We start from the raw sequence: 27341 nt of genomic DNA, 5'->3' as shown, positions 1-27341 counted from the left end.
GCAAGGTATGTATATATTATCAATGACTAAGAAAGAATTTGAATAAATTTTACCTTATAATCACTCGATTCTATTAAAAAATTGTTCTTTCAAAACATTTATAATGTTACATGTACAAATTTAATTTAATACATGAATCAGCCTTTGCTTGTATATCAAAAAGCTTTTACTTAAATTCAACATTGACGTAACTTTTTCCTTTTTTTAATTCTAAATTCTGATAGCCTACTCAGGGGTTGGTAGGAGCTTTGGTTTTCTTTTAACTAATATGATAATTATATTTCTAGTTTCTTCCGCAATCTATTAGTTCAATTCTTCAAAATAATAATAATAAAAAATTACATTTTTCCAAGTTGAAGACTTGAAGTGGACTTTGATTTTTCCAACTTTCAGAGTTGCATAATCGAGCATGAAGAAACATTGATAAATTGAGCTTTGTTACTGTACCGATCATCTCTTAAAACAAAAGTTTTGTGGGTTTTTTATCTTCAGCAGGACGAAGAATAAGATGCCAGAGGCATGGGCTCATTGAGTCGTTTAGATTTGAGTGTTGTCCTACATCAAAAGAAAGGAAAAAGGATGATGAAGCCATTGCTGTCTTCCTCGACATGTTTTCTCTTCTTCTTCTTCTTGGTTGTTTCCTTTTGGTGCAGCCAATCCATTATTGCCCAGAAAGCTGCCACGGATCCTTCCGAAGGTACTCCATGCCTCTCTGTATGTTTCTGTGTGTGTATATATATAAAACAATGTACTGCTGTTTTCACCAATAGTTTCATGAATGTGAAAACAGTGAGGGCATTGAACACGATCTTCCAACAATGGGATACACATACATGGAACATCAGTGGAGAGCCATGCAGTGGATTTGCTCTCAGCCAAAGTGATTCTGTGTTGGAGGATCCTTCCAATAACCCTGCTATCAGATGTGATTGTTCTTTCAGAAATAACACTCTTTGCCACATTACTAGCCTGTATGCTTCTTGCTCTAAGTCTAATAATAGTGAATGTTCATTTTGTACTAATATTTTCGCTCTATCAGGACGGTATATGCTCTAGATAAACGAGGGGTGATACCAGAGGAGCTGTTGGATTTGCCTTACCTGACATTCTTGTAAGATTTTAGAATATTTTGCAAAAGAATGCAGATTTTAGAATGCTTAACAGTATGTCTTTACGGGTAGGGAAAATGGTTAGTTTTACAGTAACTTATCATATTTATACTGTTTGGTGATGTAGGAAGCTCGATCGAAATTTCTTCTCGGATCATTTGCCGACATTCATTGGAAAAATGTCTAGATTAGGGTTGCTGTGAGTTCTGAAAGATAATCTGATAAAAGCATTTAGTGTTCAATGTGGACACTATTTCTTTGTTGGTTTTCAGAATCATAAGAACAAGTTTTGATATAACAGAAACAAAGAAAATGTCAGGCATAAGTAGTTTCTTATATGAATCTCCGAATCCCATGTAATTGATAATTAGGATGTGTTACTCGAACTCAAGTATGAGTGTCGGATACGAATATTTGTCTCACATCGGCTAGTGAAACTCGTAATCTGATCCCTTATCATACAAGGATGGTTATTTTTTTATGAAGATGAATCAGTAAAGTGTCAAATCCACTCTGTTCTATATACAAGTATATGACAGACAATGGTTATTTTACATCGTGTAGGTCAATTTCCCACAACGATTTATCTGGACCTATTCCAAAGGAGCTTGGAAGCCTTAAGGAGCTATATTATGTGTAAGAATCAGAAACTCTCAATGAATCTTTGTATTGAAACTATGGATACAAACCAACTTACATTTCTCGTTTTACTTTATCGTTGTGTCTTTACGAAATAAAAACCGGGTTCATTTCCGAAGTTTGTTCAAGGATCAATGTGATGCAGGAACTTCGGTGTTAATAATTTCTCCGGGACACTCCCTCCAGAACTGGGAAATCTAGTCAAACTTCGAGAACTTTAAGTTCCAACTTCCTTTAGTTCTTTGTAAGAGGATGTGCAGATTGTGTTTACAGATTACCCCTTGAATTTGGCAGAAACATTAACAGTTGTGGATTGGGTGGCGAGATTCCCTCAACATTTGCTAACCTTGTACAACTGCGAAATGTGTAAGAAAGACTCTCCTTTATGCTTATTGCTTTTTCTTTCTCTTGCTCCTGCAAACAGCGTGAATTTCATTAAGTCCTTATCAATATAACAGTAAGCTCTGTTGGATTTCAGGTGGGCATCTGACAATGCATTCACAAGCAAAATACCAGAATTTGTTGGCAATAACTGGACAAAGCTTACATCATTGCAATTCATCAAAATATCTCGGTTCATCTTCGTATAAAATTCTCTCTGAATCAGACATCAAAATACTAGTCTGTCAAATGTTTCTATACAGGAGATTTCAAGGGAACTCTTTCGAAGGACCGATTCCGTCAAGTTTTGCGAATTTAACCTCACTGAATTCTTTGTAAGTGTAAATGTCATATTCATACGTGACACATGTATGCAAATATGTACCCTTTTTTATGCTTGCATATCTTGTAGGCGAATTAGTGATATATACAATGGAAGTTCTTCCCTTGATTTTGTCAGAAATCTAAAGAACTTGACTGACTTGTGAGTTAACCACACTCTTTACTTGTATTCATCTATGTTCTTTCATTTGGAAAAACAATTATGAATATTTATGGATTAACAATTACTTTTCCCTTCCTTTTTTTTTATTTACATTTTCTGCAGGGTTCTAAGAAATGCCTTACTCACTGGTGTTTTGCCATCTTATATCATAGAACTACAGTCTTTACAAAAGCTGTAAGTTTTTATTTTATTTTAAAATTAACTGCTTTAATAATTTATGATATTCACTGGCTTTGTGTTTTCAATTTCTCTCTGTTCCAGGGACTTGAGTTTCAACAACTTCATAGGCTCCATTCCAAGTAATATTTTTACAATGGGTTCTCTCAGACACTTGTAAGCTGCAAATAAACAATAAAACTATCCCCTTCAATAGTTGAAAATCTCAGCCTAAGTCAGTTTTTAGACATTATCTCTCTTCATACTATTGAAATGGCCAGGTTTCTTGGAAATAACAGTCTTTCGGGTGCCATTCCCGGTCAAAAGAGTGAAGCACTTCAGACTATGTAAGTCATTATATCAGTCCAACTTGTTTCATACAGCATTCCTCTATGCTGCATGTTTACTTTCAGCTGATATCCTTCTACATGCAGAGATTTATCATACAATTTACTATCAGGAAACTTGCCTTCTTGGGTGAACTCAGGCTTACAACTGTATGTTTTCTAAACCAGGATACTTCATTTACTTGCATTTGCTTTCTGATATTAACATGGCTTCGTAACTTATGGCTTTTTTGGTGCTCGAATGGAGCTTCGTAAATGTTGAATCAATTGCAAACGAATACCAATAAGAGCTTGTTTCATGGCATTTTATGTAGGAACTTAGTGGGCAACAACATCTCACTTAACAGTTTAAACATTTGGTGAGCTATAGTCTAGGAAACAAAAGCTTGCTATTATATCTGCCAGGAAATGTATTCTGATCCTAATCTAGAAATTGTTTCGAAATTCGGCAGGCGTTTACCGGGACTAGAATGCCTCCAAAGAAGCTTCCCCTGCAACCAAGATGCTCCACGATGTACTAGCTAAAACTTTGGAACTATTATCTGTTACTGAAGTCTTAATTATAAGATTTTAATCACGACTGACTAGTTCTTTGTTTGTACTTTGCTAACGTATTTCAATGTCGGCATTGTAAGATGCAAAGTTCTCGATCAAGTGTGGCGGATCACAGATAATTTCTAATGGGATAGAATTCGAGGCCGATGACAGACCCCTTGGTGCAGCTACATATGTCGTAAACGGTGCACGGAATTGGGCAGTTAGCAATGTAGGCTTGTTTGCAGATAGACAGAATGAACAGTACGAGGAAAACACCTTAGCACAAGTGAGAGGTACAAACACTCCGGAGCTGTATCATAGTTCAAGGCTATCCCCTGGATCACTGAGATACTATGGCCTAGGCCTTGAGAATGGGCTCTATACCGTAAACTTGTTCTTTGCAGAAACGGGTTTCCCAGACCGATCATCGCAGTCTTGGAAGAGTCTAGCGAGGCGTGTTTTCGATGTTTATATTCTGGTAATAATTCTTTTGAAGTAGAAATCAATACCATTCTAAGTTGAATACTTCCTATGGTACCTCATCAACTCTTGATTAGGGAACCCGGAAATTAAGGGATTTCGATATATCGAAAGAGGCAGGAGGTGTTGAGAGAGCAATAACTAAGAATTTCACTGTTAATGTAACTGAGAACCGTCTTGAAATTCACCTGTTTTGGGCTGGTAAGGGGACTTATTGTACACCAGAACAAGGTTATTATGGTCCCTCCATTTCAGCTATTAGTGTTGTTCCATGTAAGACACATTAACGCTTGCATATCTTTATGCATTATATGCTTCATGTGCTTATTTCCTGTTTTCTGTTTTTAATACATCTATTTTGTTTCTCAGATTTCATTTCAACTGCCATGGGGTCTAAAGAGAAGAACTGGACAAAATTAATTGTTGTTCTTACAGTTTCTGTTGTGGTCTTGGTTTCGATACTTATATTTTCGATTTTTCACTTAAAGAGGAAAAAACAAGATGATGAGGAAGGTAAGAGCATCAGTTTTATCGAATCACGGTAATTGGTAATATGAGAGAGCTCTTTTATTTTGCATTTCATTGCTCCAACGTACAACCTACTAATTTCCGTACTTGACTTTGCAGTGCTGCTTGATCTCTGTCCTAGACTAATCACGTTTCGTTATTCCGAGTTAAAAGCCGCCACCGAAGATTTCATTTCTTCGAACAAGTTAGGAGAAGGTGGTTTCGGGGATGTCTTCAAAGTATAGAATGTTCTACAGTTTTAGGATGCAACAATCATGGTGATTCCTAGACGAAAGGAAAAAGTTCATTACTAAGTTTACCGTATAGGGTACAATTTCAGATGGGACGGTGGTAGCAGTGAAGTAACTTTCGATAGCATCAGACCAGGGAAAGAGTCAATTTATGGCCGAGATCGCCACCATATCGGCCGTGCAACATCGCAAACTTGTCAAACTACACGGATGCTGCTTCGAAGGGAAAAGGCATCTTCTTGTTTACGAGTTCCTTGAAAACAAAAGCCTTGATCAGGCACTCTTTGGTATGATCACACTAATAATGTTTTCTTGCATTAACTAATCAACTTTAGAACCATAAAACTCAGGAAGAATGGATTTGAATCATTTGATTTATACGCACAGGACATAGTGGCTTGCATCTTGATTGGCCAACCCGTTACAATATATGCTTAGAAACAGCAAGGGGGTTAGCTTATCTTCATGAGGAGTCTAGGCCAAGGATAGTACACAGAGATGTTAAGGCATGTAATATTCTGCTTGATGCACAACTGTGCCCCAAAATATCTGATTTCGGATTGGCAAAGCTGTATGATGACCGGAAAACGAACATAAGCACCCGAGTTGCAGGAACCATGTAAGCCCCTATAGACTTTAGTTCATATATAGTTCAGGAATCATTTATAACACATAACCAGATATAGTAATTTTATGTTAAAGTGGCTACCTGGCGCCGGAATACGCAATGCATGGGCATCTCACTGAGAAAGCCGATGTTTTTGGCTTTGGCATTGTTGCTTTGGAGATTCTTAGTGGTAGACCAAACTCTGATAATAGCATGGAGGATGATAAAATCTATCTACTCGAATGGGTAAGTATTAGGCGATCTTGTACTCACTTGTTTCCCATTGGCTTCAAAAGGACATAAAATCACGATGAACGGATATGTTTTCGACATTGTTTCCAGGCATGGGTTCTACATGAAAATAACGAAAGCTTGGATCTGGTTGATCGAAATTTAATCGAGTTCGACGAAAATGAAGCTCTTCGAGTGGTGAAAGTAGCACTTTTATGCACTCAGGGGTCACCATCGATGCGGCCACCCATGTCCCGTGTAGTGGCTATGCTTGCTGGAGATACCGAAGTGACCGGTGTTATAACCAGACCAAGTTATCTTACAGACTGGAGTTTCAAGGATTTAACACGCAGATTTGTAACCCAAGGTGCACAAACATCAAGTGCATCTGAGAATAGTGACATCCATGATCAGAACATGATAAGCTCAGGCCAAAGGGCAGCACCGATTCGATCTCGAATTGATGTAGATGAATTCAGTGACACTGTAGAAGGAATGTGAGATATTTATGTCCTTGCATATATCTCTTTAAGACAGAACTTCGTTATATTGGATAATTGTAAACTTGCCTAGAAGGAAAGAACTAATAGATGCTTTGTGACACCTCAATCTCATATTGGAAGACTCCGAGAATCAGCTATATAGAGACGAGTAGAACTTTAGCTTCTGTTTGTCATGTTTTGCATTACATGGAGCCGAGTTTGAGGAGGAATATTGTATGGAAATGTTTTCTAGAGTTTAGGTGAGAACGAAGAGGAAACCGGAGACGACCTACCTACCCTGGACTCGAAAGTAACTGCCAATCTCCTCTATCTTCTATTCTCCACGAACAATTTTGAATCAATCAGTCTAATATTTCTTTTGGAATTGCTTTTAAGAATACTAAGTTATTTTATCACACTTATCATGGGATACAAAATATTTTAATAATTTATTTAAAGTGTTTATAGATACAGTGTATATGAATTTGAGAGTCGTGCTTAAAGGTTTGTTCTAAATTATTTTTTTGATTAATGGTTTGTTCTAAATTATTGAATATATTATTAAAAAAAATCAAATGAATTGACACCAGTTCATTTTGAAATTTAAATATAGCATATATATGAATATAAATGTTTCATAACTTACCAGTTCAATTTCCCCCCTCAATTATTATAGAAATATAGATAGTTATGTGTGAAAAACTAAGAAGCTCTTGGGCTGCTTACACAATATTGTTAAGCTGCGTAGACACTAGTTATTGATTATTAATATATTATATTTTTTTAAATAAAAAAAAAAAACCAACAAAATATCTTCCATCCCGAAAACAAGAAATCAGGGGGAACTCCAAATCAGTTTCTCACAAAAAGAAGAAAAATGGTTGAGGATAATTGAGAAAAAAACGACAGTAACTGGCTTGTTGGATCACAGGGCTTGTGCGCCAGGTGAAGATGAAGACATCACAGAGAGAACCTCTGTCACAGATGCCATTACACTTAAAGCCGCTTTCAGTACTTCCTGAGAACACCCTGGCTTTACTATGGTACATACCTGAAGGGGAAAAAATATACGTGATGGATATACGATGACTGTATTACCATACCAATTTCAGTTGAATGGAAGCAAAATCAAAACCAGAACCAAAGATTAAGAAAATCCATGCGATGGCTGAACGAACAAATCATTCGTCGTTAAATAGAAACAGACCTTGTCAAGATACTCCTGTAGTTTCTTGATGCGGCCCATGTAATCCTGGTCTTCAACGCATAGCGTTACAGCCTTAGCATCAGCACCTGGACCATCAAACTGAAGGGGCCCTGGATTTCTGTAGATATCATCCAGCAAAAACCTTGTTGCATTTTGTCTCAGCAGCCTGCAATTACAGGTTTTATACAAATTATAAGGAGTGCTTTTATATATCTAGAATCATGCTGCTTCGCTTACAAACGTAAAACAACACTTACTCATATGCTTTGCCTTTCAAATCCACAGTAGCTGGATGAATAGCAGGTTTTCCAATTGCCAAAGAATTGGGATTTTGGGACCAGCGCTTCACAGTCATCATTGCCTAAGTTTTAGCAAGCGCAATCAAAGTCAAGCCTTATAGAGAGAATATGCAAATGAAAGAAAATGGCAGGTAGACTATAAGAAAGCATTAAAAAGAAAGAGTAGATCCGAGGAAGGGTGCTCCCAGTAAGCGAAATGAAATGATGGTTAGAAGTTGTCAACCCAAATCATGCATTATACTAAACAAAATACAAAACTCAACTGTAATAGGTGCAGCACCACAGCGCCACTTGTTTACTGGATTCTTTAGGTTAGTTATAGTTGCCATGTAACCATTTAAACCAGCTGCAAGTATATGATAACAGACATGTCCAAGAACCTGTGAAAATTCATCATTATTACTAAAGGGAGAATATTAAAACAGGTAAAGGAAACATAACCACACTTTAATGATAACTTACATAGGCGTAGTCACAGTCAAACTTTGATGGTAAGGATCCACGAGCCTGATAGCCAAAGAAGTGGCAGATAGCATTAAATTTTTTACCATTGTAAGTACCTGCTTTCTGCCCAGAACAACAGAGAAACAAGTGAGTAAAGAATCAGTCTAAAAATACTAAGATTAACAGTTAAATATACATGATTCTAAAGGATACTACTACAACATTCCAGTAAATCGTGAGAGAAAGGCAGAACTTGTTATATGGAAAACGTTCTCTTGGGAAAAACTTAAGTTGACAGAAGGCTGGAAAATTCATTTAATGATTTTAAAAGTTTAGGGTTTATGGTCAACAAGAAAGTATCAAATAGGTAGTTAACACAAGGGGAATATTGCCCTACCAGCCGCTTATTTATTTCATCCTCTACAAGATGCGCCAGTAGTTTCTCTGTCTCAATCTGGAAAAGGCAGAAAAGATATCAGCAATTAGAAAGATTTGATGGGGTATTCTCTTAATAAGTAGTTATATCTCAAGCTAGTTACCTGTGACAACTGTGCAGAATCATCTGATTCGGGATGGAGGAGAAGCTGTAACATTGAACATGACACTCATTAAGCTCATTAATTTGTCTACCATGTGCACATATCTTTAATCATTAGGAAATTAGAAGCAGCACCTGTTTCCTTATAAAAGGTGGCAAAAATTCAAACAAAGCAGATGCCCAGGGTGACAGTTGGGAAGAAATAGTGTCAGCAGATACGTTTTGCCTGAGCAAACTGTGAATTTCCTGAAGTAAATATCATCAACACAGGCTGATGTCAAATCGAAGCTTCAAATGAAAAACCTTTTTCCTAGAACGCAGGATGTGAAGGGAACTAGAGACTAGGCACTATTTAACATTAGTTACCTTCAATAGTGCATACACTTCAGGAATGCTCTCTATAAGCCCTTCAGGCAGAAGGATGACCCCATGGTTCTTGTCTGTTTCGAACACACAAGGTCAGGGAACAACAATGACAACTGAGCTTTTTCTAACATGAAATAAAGCAACTTGCAATATCTTACCTTGCTCGGCCCTAGCTTGAATTGCATCACAAATTTGCTTTGTTATGTCAAAAAGAGTAAGTTTTGATGCAGCCACCTCTTCGCCAAGAATTACCTGTTAAAACATATCAAATGTTTAGCGAAAATAAACATTTTCTGTAGAAGATGTAACTAAAAAATATAGCAAAAACTAACCATATTTGGATGAGATTGGAGGGTGCATTCCAGGGCAACATGTGATGCCTTCCTTCCCATAAGACGGATAAAATAATAATACTAAAAAAGAAAAGGAAGCTAGGGTAAGAAACCAGAAAGCAATTTGGGGAAAAAAAACTATCTTATGATGGGAAAAAAACTTACCTTCTCGGCAGAGAGTGCATCAGTGCAGACATTACTGATAAGTTGGGAATTGACCTGCAAGCAAATTGCACATCAAATTTAAAAGTTTCAAGTGTGACAATTCCATCAGCAAGTTAATGAATCTGCTTGATGTCTTTTCTCCTGAATTTAACTTTAACTACTACTACAATGTAAATTCCTAAATGTTTAAGATTGATACCTTGCATATTGTATCAAAACCAACATTAGCTTCAACAAATTGATTCTTAAAGTCTCCATTCAGCGTAACAGGAACACCAACCACCTGGAACACAACACATTTCAAGATTTTGAGGGTAACATCCAATTGAAATAGAGACAGAAGAACCAAAACAGTTGTTGCAGTATAGAGATCTAATCGTGGAAGTTACCTTTGTTGGACATTTGGCTTCAGCAAATGTTTCAGCAAGTTGAGCAGCATCTGTGTTTGATGTTACACCTACAAGCCAAACATAACTCTTACTTGGTCACTTCCACTCACTTATCATAGCATGTTGTAAACCTTAAGAATTAATTCACCTCCAATAATTACAAGGCCATCCAACTTCAAAACATTGCAGGCAGTTAGTGCAGCCTGAACTTGCTCAGTTGTTCTAATTTGATCCTGAGTCCGTCCCAACAGATCATAACCACCTTCTCAATCAAAAAGCACATAGAAGCATGTTAAATTATAGAACCATATAAAATCAAAGCCGTTTCTTTACATAAGATTGGCTCATTAAAAAACCTACCTTGATTTTGTAGGTCGAAAGAATATCATCAGTGATCTCTAGAGTTTTTTGCGCAAATAAACCTTGAGTACCACCTGTTAGCAGGAGCGGTAGAAGAATCACCCGTCACATAGAGAATAACAAGCACAAACATACAGTTGTATTGCAACGGAATACTAGAAAAATAAAACTAAGCTAAGCAAATCACATCTGCAACATATAAGTGTGTAATCTATTTATGGACATGTAGAGGAGTATGGTGTACTTATAATTATGTATGAGTTTTGATCGTGTGCACCAATATAATTGTATCGTGTATGTGTATCATTGCGTTGACTGTATAGCATCATTTAAGCTGAGCGCAGCTTACCCAAAAAGCCCAGCAAAGTGCTATTCGGGTTGTGAATTTTGAGAGCTTTGTGCAGGCCCCATATGACATTATGCCCACCAGGGGATTGTCTCCCACAAAAGACAAGTCCAACCCTGTTATGCAAGAAGATCTGGTAATTAGACAAATAAAAAGATCTGTACACATAAATATATCCATGCAGCAACATGAACATGAATTAATGCCAACAATTCCACGGAAAAGTGAAATGATGAAGGATGCAGCAAGTAGAAGCAAATGTTGCATTAAAATTAGCCTAAAACGGGGAGAGGGGATCATGAAGTGTAATATAACAAGCACCTAATAGTTGGATGCTCAGTTATAATCTGAGCAGCAGGTACTTTGGCAGTCGGCCTAAAGAAGTGAGCCAAAGGCTTGCCAAAAGTGTGTGGAAAAGCACGCGCAATGGTTTGAGCATCGGTTGGGTCTAGAGATGTAGTGGTATCACCAAACTCAACCCTGACAGTTGTTCCCTGAAGCATTAAATGAATCGTTAGTTAGTAACAAAAAATCTAATTAGTCTACATGCAGAACAAAAGATTAACAAGAAAAAAAATCAGATCCAAACAAAAGCAAAAAGAGAAATATAATAAAAAAGCAAAAGAAATAGGAAAAAATCAACGATTACAAATAATAAAACACGAGATGTAGGTGGAGAAAGGAGAGACCTCGAGGCAAGGAGGAAGCTGGGGTTGATACAGAGATCGGAGTTTCTGGAGATCGGAAAGCTCTCTGGGAATGCCGTAATCGGAGTCCATTTCTGTTGTTTGTTTGATTGGTTTAGGGATGATTTAATCTTAAATCTGAATTTGGAAGAACAGTAATTGAAGTTAGTTGGGGTGTCTTGATCTTCGGTTGGTAAAGGAGTAGAAAAGGATATCGATGGAAGGTTGGTGCGGCGGAGTGTGTTTGGTTTTAGGTGGAGTGTGCAGTGGGAAGTGATGGTTTTCCTTTTATATATATCAAATCCAGAGTCGGAAGACTGCAGCTGTGGCCGATACCACCAAACCCAATTTTCATTCCAAATATACCCCTTTTTTCCCCTGTTATTACTCTTTTCCCAATTACAATTAGGGGAAATAATAAATATATTAGACTGAAATTTATAATATAAATTAGGGATAACTAATTTATTTGTTTAATGATTCAATTTTAACTTATTATCTTTTAAAATTATCTTCCTTTTGAAAATTAATTTTTATTTTTATTTCATTGAATTTACCATTATGTTGAGTGCTAGATTTTCAGAAGAAAGATAATCATATATATGTATTTCATTTAATCTAATATTTTCGGTATTAAAATACAATTAAACTAAAATCAAATGCATTTTTTAGAAAAAAATTAAAATAATCTAATTTTATTTATATCAACTATGAAGAGTTAACTTACATTTTATTTCTCTTTCTTGATTGAACTATAAATGATGTAAAAAAAATTATTATCAAATCTTCTAATGACATTAATCTCAAAGTTTAATCCTTTAGACAGCCCATACAGTGTCCCTCTTACTATTTTTTTTCCTTTAAAAGAAGAAGATTATTTCATCAATTAATTAAAATTTTATAATATTTTATTATGTATATTATCACAATGAATCTTATCTTACATAAAAAAGTTCTTATAAACGATATCAATTGAATTACTGTGAACCTAAAAAATCAATTAGTCCATTATCCTATATTAACTATTATTATCAGTAAATGATGATTGTTATTAACGGAATGGATTTTTATAAGAATTTAATTATATAAATTTGTTTTTGCAAGAGTTTAATTTTTTAAGGGTGTTTTTATCTTTTAAATAATAATAAATAATCAAAATCAAATTATAATTAATTTATCATATAGAATGTCATTTTTGCATGAGAATATTACCCACTACTTTTAATACTTGTTTTTTGTTTTTAAGTAGCGGATAAAATATAGTTATTATTGTGCAATTCAGAATTTGAGAAATACGAAATCTAGAATAAAAGGAAAATAGGTATATTTCCAAAGGAAGACATCATCACAAAATTAATCAATTAATTGATTAGCTTGGGAATGAGAATATGCTAAATGATATTCCTTTCAACCCCCAAAAAGCAACAAGGACATTAGTGTAAATTTATAGGAGAACACCGGTTCACTTATCATTCAGATGTGATAATATCTGAATCATAGTTGCAGATAAACCTGGAATTAAATCAAAATTCGATACCGTAAAAACCAATGTTTTTAAAATTGGATCGGCTTTGAATCGGTGAAGGTACTGGTTCAATCGTGCTTCAATCGATTTGAACCGGATTTTATATAAAATGATATTTTTTTTAAATTTTACATAATATTTAAAGCAATATTAATATATATGTAACACTTTTTTAAAGTTTACAATATTAAAATATATACAAATATCAGAAGTCATAACATATATAAGTTAAAAACCATAAAATCAAGTGAAACAAATGATTCAAATCAACTAAAACATAATATTTAAGGTAAAACATATTAAATAATAAATATAATTATATAACTATAATCAAAAAATAAATTTGGGCTGAAAAAATAATAACAAACGATGTCGTTTGGTTTAATTTTTTTTTTAAAACAATCCGACATGAGTAAGAAACATATAAGAGCATCCCAACTGACTTTTATAAATAATAAGACAATTTTGCATTCAAAATCATTGAGCTTTTAGTGAGCATAGAGCGAACTGTTCTTTTGCTTCAATCGAGCTCGAATTTCAGCTTCAATCGAGCTTCAAATTTTTTTTTGAGTTCGAGCCTTTTCGAGTTCAAGTTTAAATATAATATTTCGAGTTCGAGTTGAACTTGATAATTTGTAGCTTGTGAGTTTTTGAGTCGAGTTGAGCTTATTTTTAAAGTTTTTGAGTTTGAGTCGAGCTCAACAATACTTGAGTTCGACTCGGTTGTAAAATACATATAGTATAATCATATATTGTCACGTCATCAAAAGTTAAAAAATTTAATAAAATTATTAAATAATGGATGAAATTAAAATTTAGATACCTATTTGAAAATAAAAATAATTATGGACCAACTTAAGGAAAAAAATACCTGATTCAGGTACCAAATATATATTTAAATATTTAAATTATATCAAAATAAAAATATTTTTAAATATATATAAAAATGAAATAAATAACAAAAAATATATTAACATTTTATCTCAGTATCAAACAAAATAATATTCACGGCTTAAACACTAATTCATCTAAACTTAAAGGAAAGTAATTAAAAATAATCCCATAGAAAATCAGATGGAAAAATAATTACTAACACTTGAAAGTTCAAGCAAACTCAACAAGTATTAAAAATACGAAATATACAATTAAATATCAATTTTTATATAAATTCAGACATATAAAGATAAAGGAGGGAAAAGTGGTTATATTATGAAGCAATCCAAATTTATATGAAATAACATTGAATCATAAAAAATGTGCCACAAAAGTAAAAAAAACATGTAACAAAAATATAATTATTGAAAATAAAAAATAAGATATAATTTAAGAAAATAAATAAAAAATAAGAAGTATGACGATTAATAACTAACACTAAAATTAATATCGCTATCGATCAAATAAATAAAACAAAACGGGGGAAGAAAATCTTAAAGAAAATCCAGGGAGAGCGGCTAGGGTACATTTTTTTTTATGATTTTAAGATAAGTGATCCGTTGATATACTTAATTTATTATAGATATTATATTTTTTTTCAAATATATGATTTTTATTATACTTTTTCTTTATTTACTCAATAAAATTAATTATTATGATTAATTAACAAGCAATCTATCATTCATAGGCCCAAAAATGAGCCCAAGAAATGAGTGGATAATTAATATGAAAATCATAGGAGAGAGGCCTGAAACAAACGCAGAAAAAGTAAGATCGTAGAAGAAAGAAATAGGGCTTGAGATTGAAGTCGAGAAAAAGAACAGCTGAAATCTCATACGAATTGCCCAGTTCCGTTTGGAGTGGTTTTAATGCATGTACGAAGAAAATTAAATAAAAATAAACAACGGAACGAGTCAGAAGTGACTCACTTGCGCGAGAGGGGTGGGCACAATTTTTCTTTGCTCTGCTTTGTGACCCAAGAAAGAAAAGAACAATAGGAACAGCCCAAATCAGTCGCCGGTGGCGCGTAATGGTTTTCCCCTAATTCAGCAAATTTCTCTCTATCGAAACCCCTGCTACCCTTGTCGGATTTGAAACCAACAACCACCGGAGTTGTACAGATTGCGGCGACGATTAGATTGCATTGGATGGGCATGCAATAGAGTTGAATGGTTCATACTTTTGCAACTGGTATGTGTAAAAAAGATGCTTCGGAATTTGGGTGTTTCTATTCCAGATTCAAGATAAATAGATCTCGTCACAATAATTTTCTTTCTTTTAACCCCTTTTTAGTTTAGCTTTTTTTTTTGTATTAGTTAGTAATAATACAATTATGAACAATTGACTTAGATTTGAATTGATTCCAGTCAATCAATGGTGTCCTCAACATCCCCCATTGGCAAATATGATCACCCATATTTTTCCAGAAAGCTCCTTAAAGTTTCAGATCCCTCCGCCCACTTGGCATCTTCAATTCGCGGGTATTTTATTAATATATTCTTTTTTATTGTTGATTCAGCTGTCGGCCCTTTCATATTTTTTTTATATTCATGTTCATGATTTGGCAGTGATGAGCAATTCGCAACGGAGATGAGTTGCCAGTCTAACGGCAATAAAAGTGGTATTCCTCATTCTTGTAATGGCGGTGGATCTTCGTGCGTAGGCAACAGTTACTTCAGCAATGAACCATCTTCTTCTTGTTCTTCTTATGTGAGTGGATGGATGTATGTCAATGAGCAGGGGCAGATGTGTGGTCCTTATATCCAGCAGCAGTTGTACGATGGTTTGTCGACTGGTTTCTTGCCGGATGAGCTCCCTGTTTATCCTATGGTCAATGGGACTTTGATAAATCCTGTTCCCTTAAAGTACTTTAGGCAGTTCCCTGATCATGTTGCTACAGGATTTGTTTGTCTCACTTCAACCACAGCTTCCAGTTATTTAAATTCTTCCCTTACCAGTGTCCAACACACTCCTTCCCCTTTCCCCTCTCAATTCAACTGCAGTGTAAGCTCTTGAGCACCTAGCATTTTGTTGCTAGTTTGTTTTTTATAGGACTTCTTCTGAATGATTCACTTCTTTTTTTATTCCAGTCAGGTGAAGATGTATGTTGGTTGTTTGAAGATGGTGAGAGTAGGAAACACGGGCCTCATTCCCTTTTGCAATTGTATTCTTGGCATTGCAGTGGTTATCTTGGAGATTCTATTTTGGTAAGCCTTGAAACTCTTGAGTCATGATTTATTTGCATGAACGATCTTTTGTTTCAAGTTTCAACTATTGGGTCCTATGAGCTCTAGCAAACCTAGTTCACCTGTGGTGGTAGGATGGCATGATGCATCAAAGCTTTACTTGGTTTCTTTCTTCTTATCTCCTTTTGTTTTAATTATTATTTTGCAGATTTATCATGCTAATGATAGGTTTCGCACCACCAACTTGTTGTCTGTTTTAAATGCTTGGAAAGGTGGTCAGTTTGTTGTTGAAAATGAACACGAGTCAGCTGTCAACTTCATATCGGCAATTTCTGAAGAAGTTTCTTCTGAGTTGCATTCTCGAATTATGCAAGCAGCTCGTAGAGTTATGCTAGATGAAATAATCACCACTATGATTTCAGAGTTTGTTGCTGCAAAAAAATCTGACAGGCATCTAATGGTTGAATCATGCAACCAAGATGTTAAAAGTTCTGATGGAAAACTGGTAATGTATGCAATCACTCAATAAAAAAAATCTGATGTTTGTTTTCTTAAAATCTGAAGCTCGTTTGGTATACAGATTAAAAATACCCCTGAAAGAAGTATTCGTTGTACTCCCAAGTTTGGCACAGCAGGCTCCCATGATGTATCTAGTCCTTCAATTCAAGAATCTACTGATTTTGATGCACGTCTAAAATCCGTGGGAAGCATTGAAAATTTTTGGGGTTCTTATTCAGTTGTTTGTAAGATGCTTTTTGAGTATTGCATGGAAGTTACATGGAATGCAGTCTTTTATGATAGTATTATTGAATATTTATCTTCCTGGAGAAGGGGAAAACTTTGGTTTGGTCAGCCTAATGTTATGGCATCTGCTAGTGGCTCCTTTGATCATGGCAAGGAGACTGAAAATGTAAAAGCTACAACTGTAAGTAAAGTCTTTATTCGATTGTGTGTAAATAGTATGTAATGAACTTGAGTCTAATGCTTTATGGTTTTACAGCTCTTCTCTGGGAAGGAATTGATGGCTCATGATATTGATTGTCCACCTGGTTATGAACTGGCTACAGTTTCTGTAGATAACCATGCAGAAGAGATGCATATATCTTCATCTGCAGTGCAGGAAACTTTATCCAAACAGAACAGTCCATTGCACAATAATGGCCTTTATGGTGGCATACAATGTATCCTGGAAGGTGTTGAAAATGAGCTCCATTTTTCTGCGATGGTGTTTATGGCCGACTATGTTAACAATCTTGTTAAAAGTGAAGCCAAATTAGTGATTGATCTGGAAAATGATGAAAAATTGAATGAAAATCCTAATAAAGAGGACACAGAGAAATCAGTCAATTTGTCGATAGATGAGGAATTGAAAGAGTTACAAAAGGTATATCCTGTTCTTCATTTTCTTTCATTACATTTTTTAAACTGTTCTATTGATACTAGGTTCTCTCATTCCAATTACAGCCCAATATGTGCTTTATGTATAACACACCAGGATCCTATCAAAAAAAAATGTATAACACACCAGGATCATATCTTTCCAGAATTTAAACAAATAATTTTTCTTTTACAGCTGCAAGACACGGTTGGATCTTCCTGTCAGTGCCATCTTTCTTCTGATCTTGATACTTCTGACGGCTGTGAAGACAAAAAGAATGTTTTGATCAAATTGTCAGATTTATCTGCCAATCTGAACTCAATAGAATCACAGAAGCCTGGTTGTCAGTCTATAACTGAAAATGATTATACTAAAAGGGATGGAACTTTTATGGCTGGGGGATTTAAGAGATTGTTTGGAAAGGTTGTGGATGTAAGTAATGAACAAGAAGTTGATGAGCCATCACCTCCTGGACTTGAGGTTAATTCTGGATTCTTGTTCCATCACACATTTGTAAATTTCGACCTTCAACTACAGTTGAGAGTGGCCCTAAGATTGGAGAATATGTTGCCATGGCAATTTGTCGGCAGAAGCTCCATGATGATGTACTAAGAGAGTGGAAATCATCATTTGCTAGTAATGCTAGTCTTTACCAGGTTATTGTATCATGGCGTAGTTTGAAGAAACAGAGTGAGGCTGATGGCAAAAAGGTAACAATCGCTACTTTGTACCTTCTATTCTAACAATTAATCACATAGATTTTTATATTGGGTTGAATATTTTGTTGTAACTTTTAATTTGCCTCATGAAAAGAAGTTTAGTGGAGACAAGAAAACTCTTGCTGGTTTTTCTGCCCCACGAGATAAGCCCAGGGAGGGGTCAAGTAAGTCTATCAGTTCAGGTTCCTCAGAGGTATCTTTAGCGACTGGTACATGTACATATTACCGAAAGAAAAAGTTGGTTCATAAAAAGGTAGGACCTTCTCAGTCCATGATTATCAATGGGTCACAGGATCAACCTGTTGAAAGGCCTTGGAAGAAAGATTCTTCCAATAATTTGTTAGATCATGCAGATCCAAAACTAACTGATGCCCCTTCTAAAAAGATTGGGACAAATAAAAGTATGTCTCAATCATCTAATATTTCTGGGTCATCAAAAATCATAGCTAAGAAGAGTTTGCACAATGATCACTCATCACCCAAGAGTGCAAGTGATCAGAAAACATCAAAGGATGCTTCTGCTGTTCGAAGTATGCCATTTTTCTTCCGGTTATTTCTTAATATTGCAGAAGATGATAATGAACTTAGAAATAATAATGGTCCTTAACTATGTTGTCCAGAAACTAAGAAGAGCTTGCTCAATGACCACTCATTACCCAAGAATGCAAGTTGTCAGAAAACATCAAAGGATGTTTCTACTGTTCAAAGTATGTTGTTTTTTTTCTTCTGATAAGTTATTGGTTATGCAGAAGATGATAATGAATTTAGAAATAATAATGGTTATTACCTATGTTATGCAGAAACTAAGAAGAGTTTGCTCAATGACCACTCATTACCCAAGAGTGCAATTTATCAGAAAACATCAAAGCATGCTTCTACTGTTCAAAGTATGTTTTTTTTTTCTTCTGATAAGTTCTTGGTTATGCAGAAGATGATAATGAACTTGGAGAAGGCAATGGTTATTAACTATGTTATGCAGAAAATTTGGTTGGAGAAGGTGCTGTTAAAGTCTGCAGGGAAACAGCATCAGCCTTTCAGAATTGTGATGGGAATATTGTAGGCAGGAGTAACAATACTGTTGGAAGTGAAGGAGAGCTTACTAATGATTCCTCCAAGAAAACACTAAAAGGTTTTTCCCCCTTATATTATTTTTTTTATGTCAAATAATGGCATATATTAAATTTTCTTGATTTCTGTTATTATCTTCAGCAAAGAAGGTATCAGGGGTAAAAAGAAAGAAATTAAATAATGATGAGCATCCATCACCTTCAATCAAGCTACAGAAAGTAGCTAGTGGTGGTAGCAAATGTTCTTCATCTAGAGGGGTTACAGATCAAAAGACCTGCAAAATTAGATCCAGGACTGCAAATCCCTGTCCTAGATCTAATGGATGTGCACGAACTTCAATTATTGGCTGGGAGTGGCATAAATGGTCTCTAAATGCAAGTCCCTCTGAAAGAGCTCGTGTTAGAGGAATTCAGTGTATTAACATGAAGTATTCAGGTCCTGAGGTTAATAGTACTGCACACTTGTTGAACAGTAAAGCTCTTTCTGCACGAACTAACAGAGTGAAGATGCGCAACCTTCTGGCTGCTGCAGAGGGTGCTGATCTCTTGAAAGTTACACAGTTGAAGGTGATTTTAACATCATGATATTTAAATACCATGGTTTTGGAATGTCTTGATCTGACATTGATTTTAAATTTGCTTCATTTATTAGGCAAGGAAAAAGCGTCTACGTTTTCAGCGAAGCAAGATACATGATTGGGGTCTCATTGCGCTTGAGCCAATTGAGGCTGAGGACTTTGTCATTGAATATGTCGGGGAGTTAATTCGTTCGAGGGTAGGTTTGACTTGTATGTTTTCCTGTTCAGTCTAATTTCTTGCAATTCCTCTTCTTTTCACAAATGATCATTGAATATGCTTTTAAATGTTGTAGATTTCTGATATACGGGAACAGTATTATGAGAAGATGGGAATTGGTAGCAGTTATCTATTTAGACTTGATGACGGATATGTAGTAAGTTAATCAAATTTTTAACTTGCGGGTCTTGGTTTAAGCTGCATTATGGTTGGAGCATCCTTTCCTTTTTTTTGGGCCAATCTATTGACTTCTGGTATACTACTTCAATGTATAGGTTGATGCTACAAAGCGTGGTGGGGTTGCTAGATTTATAAACCATTCTTGTGAGGTATGTGAAGATGTAGCTCTGTTCATTATTGCTATTCATGATTGATTGATGCTGCTGATTTGGAATACTTGAATTGCAGCCTAATTGTTACACAAAAGTTATTAGCGTAGAAGGCCAAAAGAAGATATTCATTTATGCAAAACGTCATATTGCTGCTGGTGAAGAAGTTACTTATAACTACAAGTTTCCTTTGGAGGAGAAAAAAATTCCTTGCAACTGTGGTTCAAAGAAGTAAGATGCAATGGGATTTATGGATGTTCATTTTTTAACTCTGTGATCTTGTCTGCATTGAATTTCTTGCTTTCTGAGGAAAACATAATCACCTTAATAAAATAAAGTAGACATGCTACCTACTATTCTCTGCTCACTTTTTGTCTAACCATTCTTGCTCTTGTTCAGGTGTCGTGGATCTTTAAACTAGCATGCATGCATATAATATGTAGGTGATGAAGATTGTACCTTTTGTTAATGAGATTTATACAGGCTTCTATTGATTTGGATTTCTGTTTTCTTATCTACTGTATTTATTGTGTAGGCCATCCCCTTGATTTGTTACTCATTTTGAGAAGTCAGCAACAATTTGATGCCCCATGGTATGCAATTGTGTTAGTTGTTTTGACTATATATATGTGTGTGAAAATAATTTATTAATATGATTTTATTAATCTAAAGAAACATGGAAGCTCCTGTTCTGCATCTACTCGAAGGTTAAATAGTACAAGAACCAGAAGAAAGCATTCAGTAACAAAGTTTAATAGACCAAAAACAGAAGTAGAATTACGGGGGAAAAGAGTCCTATTTATGTTGCTAGGTTCTTCACTGATCTTATGGCTGTTGCCAAATTTGGGCTCTATAGGGTTTCCATCTGATAAGTTGCTTCAAGCCATATATTTTTGGTCCCAATTCGATTGTTATGATCGTGTGTTTGGGATTGATGATTCAGCTTGTTGCTGAGAAACTGAAATCTCTCAGCTCGTTGATGGGAGACTGAAACCTTAGGACTTGTTAAAGAGAGACTCAAATCTTTTTTAGGGTTTTGATAGAAATTCTGCCATTTTTTATTCTGTAAGTCTCTTTAAATAAGATTAAATATTAGAAATTATATGAAGTCCCATCAATATCAATTTCTTTTTAAGTCCTAAAACAACTTTATTCTGTGAGCCCGTTCTAACAACTTCTCCTAAGAGTCCTACCTAATAACTACCAAGTGTCTGCAACATCAATGAAGCCCATGGTCTTGTCTTGCTGCAAAGCGAGAAAAAAAGCTAAAAGGGCATATGAAGCAAGACATTTGGGAGTTGGGACAAGGTAAAGTAACAGTTTGCCACTATTAGTAATAAGAAATCCTTGTGAATCTCTTGCTCAGAGGAGACAAGGTTGCCTAGAGTGAAATCTCGGGGGTGGGTTGAGAGAGATGGGGGAGTCGGGTATAAGACTTGGTTATGTTGTGATGAAAGAAGGAAAAAGAGAAAAATAAATAAAAATATAAGAAAATGGTTTTTATTAATTTATTAATTTGTGTTTGTATATGTTATTTCATCTTGAACTGTTTTTCTGTGTCAACAGTTATGCTAGTAAGACATGTGCTCTATAAGTATGGGAAGTTATATAAACATTGCCATCTGGTTGTGTGGTGAGTCGAGTAAAATAGAATGATGGGACGTAATACATGCATTTTTTTCCAATTTATTTATTCTTAATGATGCTTTGATCAGATTGTATTAATTTGCTATACTTGTTATTTCAACTTACAAGTTCTTTTTGCCCTTAATTTGTGATTAAATGTAGCTTGAACATGCTCATTGGCAGAGAAGCTTGGAGTGGGTTCTGTTAAACATTCTCAATGCCTACATGGATTGTGCTACCAGAAGTTTTGGTAGTGAATTCACCAATGTGTTTTGGCAGAGCATTTGAAAGGGTATATTGGCAATTGTTTCTCTAATTATTGAACTATTTACTGAACTAGGATATATTTGACTGCCCTTTTTATATTTTAATTTATATTTGGCCTGTGGTTTTGAGGTTAAGAATTTTATGTGATCAACAGCTTCAGATTTGACATCTTTGATTGTATCCTGGGTATTTAGGTTATCTTTGTTAAAAATGAGAAAAAATCAAACCTTCTTGAATATTTTCTGAAGGGTTATATATATATACATTCATCTTTATTTCTTATGTTTGGTAGTAAAATTCTGGGCACTCTTTTCCCTCTTCCAATGACTATGGAGTTCTACAAAACTTAATAGTTATGAAGGGTTTTTTTAATGAGGCCTTATTCCTATAAAAAAATATATATATATACATTCATCTTTATGAAATGGTTTTAACTGTAATTAAATATCTAAATGAACTTGGAGTCTCCCTGGGATCGAGTCATCTCAATTGCAGAGCCCTTTTTAAGAAGCTTGGGGATATGCTGAATGTGTTGCATCTTTAATATGAAATTGCAGTCATCGGTAAAACAATGACTAATATTTGCCATAAATTGTGGACATGGATGACCGTTTCAGGTTGTGGGCAAAGTTTTCTCAAATAGAAGCCGATGGTGTGATGAAGTCCTTTTCACATGAAGTGGTTTTGCCAACATCTGGAAGATGAATTACTTATCCGTGTTCATCGTTGTTGTATATAACACTTGCAGATGAGTTCCTTCTCTTAGAATCTGTAACCAGTTTTATTTTCTTACCGCTTGACATTTTTGGAATATAAAGTTTTTGTACAAACATGCATCATCATATATGCCATTTGTTTACCTCTTTGGTTTTTTTAGCCCATCCTTTTCAAGGCACATATTATGCACTAGAACCTCATTACCAAATGCACCAGGCGCAAAAATGCCCTCATTTGAGTGTAGTAAAATGCAAAATGCATGTGTATTTTTTTTATATATACATTTAATAGTCTTAAGATGTATAATTATGATAATTTAAAGATTGATCCAATATATTTGCAGAACCTGTAAAATTTTCCTTTAATTTTGTTGGCCAATATGATTACCTTATGATCCCATGTTTGTTGTAGAGTACTCAAAAATGGACAAGTAGAACTAGAGTTTGATATAATCCGATTCATCTAATGGGGCAAAGAAGTTAAAGAAAAGTTCAATTGGTTGGTATTTTTTAGCTGTACGTGCTTAATCAAATGCGCCTGTTATTTGGCTTTTATTGTCTAACTCTAAGGTGCATCGACTAGGTGCCTTTAGACGCCGGCCTTGACGACATTGGTTTTGCTGATGCCTGCCTATCTTGAACTGCAGTCACTGGAAATTTTTATTCGACGCATCTGCTGAGAAGAGACCGTATTTTACATGGATTTTGATATCTTACATACCTGTTTTACGGTCTATGTTCGGGGTTCAGGGCTAGTTCTTCCAACAATGACATCTTCAAAGTTCGTACACGGATTTTCTCATTGGGAGTGTAACGTGTCTTACTGCACCTGTACTCCGACACCCAACATTCGGTACATGGATTTTAATTCTAGACAGTTGTCCATGGTCTCGACTTCAATGTTTGCGATGACTTGCATTCATGGGATGCTCATTAAGCAAAAAAATAAATAAATAAAAATAAATAAATAAGTTGGAAGGAATTGGAAGGATGAGAGGATGAAAAATATTTGCATAGTTTTGAGTGTTTATTAGGAAGTTTGTAGACTATTGTTCCAGTTAATAGGTGAAGGATGAAATGTATGCCAACTTTTCATCAACTGGGTTAATTAGCAAAATCTCTCACTAGAGCCTTCTGTTGGTTGCAGGGTTGAACAAAGCTGCCCTGTTTGGTGCAGGAACGTAGTACGTAAGTTAAACCCTCCGGTATGTCCCTCTTCTCTCCTTGTTTAATCCCATACAATATACCAACTGCAGGAAATATCAAATTAGCCCCCCAAAAAATATAAGTTTTAGGTGGTCAAAATTACCACATTTACCATATCTAAAAAAAAATTATTCAACCAATGATTATGTTAGTACTAAAAGTTTTGTATGCAGATCTCTTAATATTGTGTTTGAATATGGAATAATAATTAAGTAATTGCTAACAAAAATATAAGATATTTATTATATTAAAAAATAATTTAACAATTGTCTTAAAATTTGTCAAATGTTAAATGGAGATAAATTCTGTTAGTTGACTTTTGATATAAACAAATCCTATTTAGGAGCTTGTATTTAATTGAGTTAAGTTAAAAAATTTTGAATTAGTCGAGTTGAGGAGTCTTATTTAGGATCAAACTTTATTTGAAATCTTTTAGAGTTAAACCAAATTTATAAAATTTGAATCGAGTTTTCTGTTCAAATTTAATTGTAGATATTTATATTGTTATGGTGTGGAACGGTCCAATTGAATGACTTTTGATAACTTTATAAGATATATATTTTGTCATAGCGCAATGTTAATTTATAAATCAAATATCATAAAAAATTATAAAATATATTTATAAATTTATTTTTTAAAGAAGGTATTTTGGAGAAAAGTAGTGATGAGAGGATAAAGGAGTCTATGAATTGATGGGAAGAAATAATTCACAAATAATTGTAATAAAAAATTAAATTGAATAAAATATAAGGTTGAGAGATTAAATCACCGGAGGAGTAAATTTGTTGTTAAAAATATGAACTTAAGTTACATAAATATCCAATAGTGTTAAAGGAGCATGTGATTCAAAATTTGTGAAAATTGATTTTAAAGGATGGGGGAATTAGGGGTAGGAAGAACTAAGAATGAATATTCGAGCTAGTTGAGTTGACTTGAATTAAAAAAAATTGAGGTAATCGAGCAAACGAGTCATTTTATCATTCAAATTTTATTTATAATTTTTTAAGTCAAATAAAATGTATAAAATTCAAATTAAATCAAATCGATATAAATAGTTTGTTCACCCTTACTCTTATTAAGCTGTATCCATGTCAATATAGTGTTCAATTTATAATTTTATCAATGTATATATTATGTAAAAGTAAATGTAAATAAATAAGTGATTACTGTATCCATCTTCGCTACGTTCTCTTTTAAGGTAGAAAAATAATGCTAGAACTAATAGATAGCCTACTCTTTTGAGGTAAAGGGAAGCCGAATTGCAGGTTAGGTTACAACTTAAACTCATATAATATCATTTACATGATTATTTATACTGCATAAAATTTATTTCCATTTTAACTCATCAAAGTGGTAAAAATGAATATTGTTCTCTCAACAGGTCCTGTAGCGGCAGACGTGTTGTCAATTAGTTAAGAAAGTTTTGAGCAGATGCTACCTTATAATCACCTCAGATTATTAAAAAATTATTTCCATTAATAATTTGATAAATGTTTGACTCAAGCATTTCTTTTTGGAACACCGCACCAAATTCACCATTCAAAACCATTTAATAAGGATTAAGCCTATTGGAGATGGAACCCCAAGTGAAGTGAAGCATCATGACCTCGAGGAAATCTCATTCAACGTGATCGTATGCTGTTCTCATATTTAGTTTCAAGCAATTGACAAACTCTCTTCTTTTTGAAAGAGTGAAGAGTTTTATATTACAGTAACAACATTTTCCGAAATCAGTTTTCCCATAATAAAAACGCTTCATCTATACAGGACAACTGGAAGCCTATTGGTATTCAGTTTTGAAATAATCTTATAAAGTACATTACGAAGTTGAGAGCTAATTTAGCAAGCACTCCGTCATTAGGATCTTTGCTATTTCTTCTGTTCCAGCGCATTCATTGCACCATTTTCGCATCCCAATCACAAACAAACGATATGGGACATCAGCATAATCAGAAGGTAGCCATTATCTCTTCACAACAATTCTCCAAACCCAATTGGTATCAAAGCAGAATTGTACTCCAATCTTGAAAACATCATCAGCAATGTCTTGTCATATGCATACAGGGCAAATACATTCATGTATATTATATGCAAAATATAACGATGATCGACTAATGACAGCCTGAGCAAGAGTGTTAACAATTGAGGAAAAGACATATAGAGATGAATCGTTTCGACGGCCCAAAGCATCAAACATAGAGGAGGAAAACATGAATATTCGAAGTGAACGAATGAAAATGAATCTTACTTTAACTATAGTCTCGTATGACACATACATTTAAGAATCAACAGAATGTCATGTAAATAAACAAAGGAATCAGACATCAAGAAAGCAACCACCATGAAATCATGGAGAACTATAGACAAAAAAGAAGACTAATGAAAGAAGCTTGCACGAGTCCAAAAGCATCAGCAACCATGATACATTTTACTAGAAGAAGGGCCAAAAGAAAACATTATTTTAAATAAGTTAAAATATAATCAAAAATTAAAATCAATCAACAACCAATTAAAGAAAAGAAAAATGACAGGGAAGTGGTAGGAACTTTTCTTTACTTATATTTGGTGAAATTTTAAAAGATATGTCTCTGTTCTAACCTAACCTAAATTCAAACAAGGCAAAACGTTGTGTTTAACAGATTCAGCTGCAAAAGTTTGTTCAGCAAATATTTAAAGCCTTTTCGTACATCTAGTTATTAAATCTTGTTCAAGTATTTTAGTATGTTTAGGATTACTAGCTCGAGGTATTTAAAAGTAGGTTAAAAAATATACAACTATTTTCATCATTTTGTTTAGAATTTAAAAAAAAAGACCACATGACTATGGAACATGTGTGGTAAAAAAAATTATTTTAGTGACCTGAGAGAGAGCCATTAAGGATGAAAGGTGGTGAAAACAAGATTTAAATCACTCAAATGAAAGCCATATGGCCAAGGACCCATGATGATAAGTATTGGGAGCAGAATTATAATCACTTAAAAAGATGGTCATTTGGTTAAGGATCAAAGTGTTAAAAACGTGATTTTTGATTCTTAAACTATAGGGTTTTAAGAGGGAAACCAGCCCCTATTAACTTGTTCACACTTGGGAGGATTTTAGGAAGTAAAAACCAGATGCAGATTGGCTCCAAAGACTTGAAAGTCTATAGCTCAACTCTTGACTTAGATTATAAATGTTAAGCTGATTTACCATACATGTAACCCTTAAACACGTATGAAAATAGAACCCTA

The 27341-nt window shown here is 34.5% G+C and overlaps 2 protein-coding genes and 1 pseudogene across 2 annotated transcripts; 2 read left to right on the top strand and 1 right to left on the bottom strand.

Moving 5' to 3' along the window:
* The first annotated feature begins 504 nt into the window (after nt 1-504).
* LOC120209295 lies at nt 505-6526 on the top strand (annotated as a pseudogene).
* Nucleotides 6527-7114: 588 nt separating this feature from the next.
* On the bottom strand, nt 7115-11577 carry LOC120209294 (pyrophosphate--fructose 6-phosphate 1-phosphotransferase subunit alpha-like). The gene is made up of 19 exons (XM_039208333.1): nt 11368-11577; nt 11000-11172; nt 10682-10794; nt 10329-10406; nt 10121-10237; nt 9973-10040; nt 9783-9866; nt 9584-9637; nt 9419-9499; nt 9245-9338; nt 9087-9160; nt 8856-8966; nt 8722-8766; nt 8580-8636; nt 8201-8305; nt 8002-8118; nt 7697-7800; nt 7440-7605; nt 7115-7283 (listed from the first exon to the last, which is right to left on the bottom strand). Exons 1-19 carry the CDS (start codon nt 11455-11457, stop codon nt 7158-7160), a joined length of 1857 nt encoding a protein of 618 aa, XP_039064264.1. The 5' UTR covers nt 11458-11577; the 3' UTR covers nt 7115-7157.
* A 3034-nt stretch (nt 11578-14611) lies between these two features.
* LOC120209293 (histone-lysine N-methyltransferase ATXR7-like) lies at nt 14612-25858 on the top strand. The gene is given in 25 exon segments (XM_039208332.1): nt 14612-15013; nt 15189-15303; nt 15391-15826; nt 15913-16029; nt 16217-16513; nt 16589-16933; nt 17009-17392; nt 17582-17876; nt 17879-18096; nt 18200-18635; nt 18726-18812; nt 18906-18992; nt 19085-19234; nt 19315-19739; nt 19825-19947; nt 20044-20124; nt 20243-20296; nt 20376-20527; nt 20696-20735; nt 20832-20889; nt 22085-22214; nt 22807-23404; nt 23489-23758; nt 24053-24110; nt 25493-25858. Coding segments are annotated over 19 exon segments (3846 nt in total). The 5' UTR covers nt 14612-14991; the 3' UTR covers nt 20718-20735; nt 20832-20889; nt 22085-22214; nt 22807-23404; nt 23489-23758; nt 24053-24110; nt 25493-25858.
* The last annotated feature ends 1483 nt before the right edge of the window (nt 25859-27341 follow it).

The sequence above is a fragment of the Hibiscus syriacus genome, unplaced genomic scaffold (assembly GCF_006381635.1).
Source record: "Hibiscus syriacus cultivar Baekdansim isolate YM2019G1 unplaced genomic scaffold, ASM638163v2 tig00018586_pilon, whole genome shotgun sequence".
In the NCBI taxonomy this organism is placed as follows: Eukaryota; Viridiplantae; Streptophyta; class Magnoliopsida; order Malvales; family Malvaceae; genus Hibiscus; species Hibiscus syriacus.
The sequence above is the reverse complement of the archived record's forward strand: the minus strand, read 5'-3'. Positions and strand labels throughout refer to the sequence as shown.